The sequence below is a fragment of the Mirounga angustirostris genome, unplaced genomic scaffold, assembly GCF_029215605.1.
Source record: "Mirounga angustirostris isolate CCGP_5_RB_7025 unplaced genomic scaffold, mMirAng1.0.hap1 SCAF_2, whole genome shotgun sequence".
Lineage (NCBI taxonomy): Eukaryota > Metazoa > Chordata > Mammalia > Carnivora > Phocidae > Mirounga > Mirounga angustirostris.
In genome coordinates this window covers 61702506-61708050 of record NW_026991710.1, presented here as the reverse complement: position 1 = coordinate 61708050, position 5545 = coordinate 61702506, and the positions used below count along the sequence as shown (strand labels likewise).

Below are 5545 nucleotides of genomic sequence, written 5' to 3'. Positions count from 1 at the left end.
ATGGCTCTAGTTTGGGAGGTGGGGGATGGGAAAACTGACCTGGATAACCTCTGGCCACCAGAGTTCACACCCACAGCTTCTGCAGGATTAGTTCCCTGAAGGAAAAAATGGCCAGTCTTTGGAGTTAAACAGAATCAGGTCTGTGAAAGGGCTGCTATGTAAGCAAATTGCTTTATGCATCAAAGTACTCAGAACCATAGTGAAGGCTGAAGCTTCCTTTTGAGCCTTTTCTCCAACCCCATCTCCATTTAAGACCTCAAACTTAACACTGAAACACATATCACAGAAGCCTGAAGACCCAGAGTGAGATCATTTCTACTCAAACTTAAATTTGCCAGAGGAAGAAAGGAGATTAGGCCTAGAAGTATAGTTTCCCTAGAGGAATCCTGAGAATTTGGAAAGGTTAATGCTGTAATCACAGCTTCAAGCTTGAGGGGTCTTCCTTAATAGGGACAGATTGAAAAAAAAGAAAAAACGCTAATGGGTGAGTTTAATAAGCCTAGGTATCGTATTTAAACATTTTCAACTATGTTCCCCAGTAACCTTGGATATTCTCTGGGCCTGTTGCGGTAGTAGGCTGGTGAACATGTACATTGTCCCCTGCTGCTCCTAGAACAGGCTTTTTTTTTTAACCTTGATGCATAGCAAAGAAAAGTTTCAAAGGCCACTGGCTTGAATTAGGGTATCTAATATTGCCTCACCTACATGTAGATTTATGGTCGGAGAGGGTCTTGATATTCATAATGCTCCCTTTAACAAAACCCTACTGAGAAATGAACAGCTTCTCCTACAGGCACAAGTTTTAGTTTACCTTGTTACAATTTATCATTGAATTCTCACCTTAGAGATTTCCTACTCTTCTTGCTTAGTACTTATCTCAGTGGCTGACTACAATTAAGGTAATGATACTGGTCTTTGACTAAGGTCATTTTAAAATTTGGTGCTAAGAAATAAGATACAGCAAACAACCAGTTTCCTGGGAAAGTAGCACTGAACTCTGGTATTGAGCAGCTCTAGGTAAACACTGGATACTAAGCAGAAACCCAAGAAATGAGTTGAACCCAAAATGGTATTGACACAACTGAACCATTTCTATTAATGCTACCCTGAGAGCTAGTCAGGGTTTCAGTTACAAAGAGCTAAATTCTCAGACAAGTTTTAGGATAATGCCTAGAGGTTTGGGCTGAACTGAGCTCAGTGGGCCAGAAAGCAGACAGACTGCACTTCAGGTCAAAGCTCAGAGGTCTCCACACAGATGAAGTGCCCTAAAGCATAGCCAAAGTCCCACTGGTAGAGGAGAATCCTGCACTACTACAGGTCTTGTTCTAAAAGAAGTTTGACATTTAAAAAGCTTGATTGTAGAGACACCAGTTTCATGGGACTCACCTGCAGGTGCGTCCATTCATTAGGCCAACAGTAGGGGTCAGTGGTTTTGTCCAGCATTTTTAAGGTGAGAAAAGCCAACTCTTCAGGGTCCCCAGTTAGTTTTCTGTTGGGGATTATTTTCTCCATTTATCCACTGACGTATTTTGTCGATTTGGAGTTGTGTATATGGTTTGCTTTTTGTTATTTTCTTTGGCTTTTATAGTTAATGAAGTTTACAGAAATGGAAAGGGCGCTAGTAGACAAAATATACCATGCACTTTATATTAGACTTCACTTATATTTAAGTGAATTCTTGATTGATCACTAAGTCATTAGTATACCAGCTTCTGGTATTATTAGAAGCAGAGAAACTTTGCTATCAGTAAAGAGTTACAGGTGAGAACCCTACGAATGAGAAAATTGGTTTTCAATGTTGAGCAGCCACGGAGAAGCTAAGCCACTCACTGCTCTCCCTGGGCTTCATCTTGCTGGAGTCCCCTCCCCACACCCCACAACCCACCCTGGCCCAACACCCCAGTTCTAATTGTAACCATTAGCTAGGAATGTCCTTTGGAAAGGCTAGGACTCAAGATCCCAGATCTTAAGTGATTTTAACATCAAGCAGATTGCTGAACCCAGAACTACACATCTCGAGCACACGATCTACAAAGCAAGAGCTATGCTCTTGAGCCCTGCTTCCTTCATAAGTACAGTATTAACAAAATTAACTTCCCACTCATGGGGATGAGTGTAGACAAGTTGTATATCCTTATGCTTTTTCCCCATTTTTCCAGATTTTTCTTAAAGCAGGTAGACCTAGGTATTTAGGTATAGTGTGATTTTTACAATAAACAGCGTTATATGGCTGAACACCAACTGCAATACAGTTTGCTATGTAGCACTTAGGAAATCAGTCAAGATAATATATCCATCACATAGGATACTCTTGATCAGTCTGTTACAAAGACACCACATTATCCCCTTTCTCTAGGACAAACATTGTTTCTCAATAAGTTCAAGGATGCTTCACAATTCTCATAGTGCTCTGGGTAACCATCTAAACAGATCATTTCCTCATTATCCCTACTGCAAAGGGTTCTATCCATTCACCCACTAGAAAAGTGCTCTCAGGTAAGCAATTCTGACATTAAACGAAGAGCCCAAGGTGAAGTAATACCTTTCCCCCTCAACTCCATATTCAAGTAGGGGAGTTTCAGCCCACAGGTTTTGTGTCCTTTTAAGGTCAGGCAACTGCTTTCTAGAGGACTGTAGTTAAAAACCTTAACTCCCTGGTAAGAAGACTCAAAAGCATCATGATGCTTGAAGTTCACTTTAGTCCTTCACTACGTATCACGGAAGACACTTCCTTCTCTCGAAGAAATGTAATTCAAAAATACTCTACATTTTCTGCCCATAATTTTCAGTTAAGCTGATTTAACTTTTAGTCTCTAAAGCAGGGAGAAAATAGTTTTCCCTCACTTTCTGCCATTACTTTAGACAGGAGTTTCCAATGGACTTCACAACTCTAGAAGAAGGCTAGATAAAAAGCATTTGGAAGATTTTTGTGAAGCAAGATTAGTGAATTTGCCTCAAGGAAAGGAACTATGTACTTTTAGAAGTTTATACAACTGCACTAAGGTAGCTGGAAGAGTGCTTTTGCTGAAGCATCTTCTAAGCTGGAGGTTAAAGAAAAGCCAATTAACAGGTGACTTCTCAGTAAGATTTGAGCATGAGAGAAGAAAACTCAAAATTGAAGTTTCAATGTTAAGCTTCTCCAAGAACTCCCTTTAGGAACCCCAATAGTTAGAAAAGTTTCTCCTCCATCCGTATTTCAAGGAAGACATGCCTGATAAAATGACTTCATGAAGTGACCATAAACTCCTAGGAAATATTTTCTGTCTGCAAACGGCAGCTTTCATGTTTTGTTTGCTTAGATTCCCTTGTCTTTTTCTTCCTTTACCTTTCAATTCTAAAGTAGGCTACCCAAAATTTCCCTCGATATCTAGGAGAATCTTGGTTCTTTCCACTCACCCTCTCCTAACCAGCAGAGAACTTCCCAGCTACTCGTAGGCCTGTAAAACTTTAGACTACATTCACTCACTAACCACCCATTAACCCCCTGCAGCAGCAGAACAAGAAACAACCTCACCCAGTCTTCCTTTTTTTTTTTTTTTATACTCAAAGCTCCGCCTTCATCTTGGGTACAGACCAATGAGAATACCTAGGAGCTACTGCCACTCTGCAATTGGTCCACGATTTCAGGCCAGTGTGAAAAATAGGCCTCTAGATGCCCACATGCCTGAGAGTCTTCTCCTTAGGCTTCCTATTTTAAAGAGGCACTACCCCTCCTCTTAGCTTTTTTTACTGCGTTGTAAAGGCTACCGAGTTCTTGAAGACATTGTAAAGGAGTAGTTTAAAGTCACCTTCTCAAAATGGCTCCATCAGCTACTCCTCTAACACGTAGTCTTAATACAAAAGAATTTTAGAGGTGCCTGGGTAGCACAGTGGCTAGGTGTCCACTCTTGGTTTCAGCTCAGGTCATGATCTAGCGGTTGTGAGAGTGAGCCCCTATGGGGCCCCATGCTCAGTGTGGAGTCTGGTTGAATTTCTCACTCCCTCTGTCCCTACCCCTAACCCCCATCCCCCTGTGTGTGCACGCACTCTCTCTCTCTCTCTCAAAACTAAATCTTTAAAAATAAATAAAACATTTTGAGTATGTCTTAAGGAATATCAAAAGGAGAAATATAAGGGGATGACATATATGCCCGGCAACTGTTCCAGTTGGGCTCCCTCTTTCTTGGCCTGGCAGCCATAGGGCCAACGGCCGGGCCTGATGGCCATGGGTACCGGCGCGTCGCTGGGACTCTCCTCCCTCCTGTCCCTGCTGCTCTCTGCAGAGATGCACATATATAGACTCCAGGTGGCCTGCACCCAGTGGTTCACCATCAAGGGAAGGGGGCTGCCGGGTTCCAGCCTTTTAGTCTTCTCTCTCACCGCCATCAGTAATCTGGAGAATGTTGTCTTTGGCAAAGGATTCCAAAAAAACATCTTCTCTGAGATTCTTCTCTGTCTCCTGTTGGCTTTCTTTGCATCTGGCCTCATCCACCAGGTCTGCATTAGCACCTGCTTCACCTTTTCCATGGTTGGTCTCTACCACATCAACAAGATCCCCTCCACTCTGTACCAGACAACAATTCCATTCCTCACACTGGCCAAGATCACAGGGAGGGGCAAATCGAGAAACTGGCCCCGAATGTCCAATAAAGTGGATTCCTTGTAAAAAAGAAAGAAAGGAAAGGAAATATGAGTAGCTATTTGGTCAGACACTGGTGTTAGAGTCAAACATCGTTACCCTCAGACAACAGTAATGATCATGCTCACCTGTGTCATTCATTTATTCTTTCATTCATAACTATTATTAAAGCTTATGATTCAGAGGAAGCAAGGAAGTGACCTAGTGGGGCATGGGTTTTGTCTGTGTTTCTCAGAATCCTCAGGATACACATGTTTCTGAAAAGTTAATTCCATTCATAGATTTGGAAGTAGAAAGTATTATGTTTAGACACACCTAATGATCCAAAATGATATAAATAAATGATTTAATTAATAAATAGAGCAGGAGAGACAAATCTTCCTTACAGAATAATTTGAAATAATATATGTCCATATTCCCCAATCCAGGAGGTGGAGTTTAATTCCTATCCCTGTGAGTGTGGGCTGGGCTTAGTGACTCAGATTTCTAAGAAGAGAGTAGGGAAAGGGAAAAATAATCATTTTACATACCCCTGAAACTAATATTACACTGTATGTTAACAAACTAATTTAAAAAAAAACTTTAAAAAATAATTTTACAGTGAAGAAACCTGGTAGTGTTTGCCTTACCCTTGTTTTAACACTTCCTTAACCAAGTGATCCAGGTTAACATCAACAGTGATAAGTCATGTTGCTATGAAGTACCCTTAAATATAATGAGAAAACCACTTCATCCCCATGGTATTCGTCCTCAAAACCCATAACCCCAATATAATCATGAGAAAAACATCAGACAAAACCAAATTGAGGGACATCCCACAAAATTGTGACTAGTACCATTCAAAACAGTTAATCAAGGCCATGAAAAATAAGGAATGATTGAAAAACTTCACAGACCAGAAGAGACTAAGGAAATATGACAACTAAA

The 5545-nt window shown here is 41.0% G+C and overlaps 1 protein-coding gene across 1 annotated transcript; it reads left to right on the top strand.

The window, feature by feature from the left end:
• Positions 1-4198: 4198 nt before the first annotated feature.
• LOC123848913 (keratinocyte-associated protein 2-like) lies at positions 4199-4645 on the top strand. Its single transcript, XM_045881774.1, has one exon. The coding sequence runs from the start codon at positions 4199-4201 to the stop codon at positions 4643-4645; it is 447 nt and encodes a 148-aa protein (XP_045737730.1).
• The last annotated feature ends 900 nt before the right edge of the window (positions 4646-5545 follow it).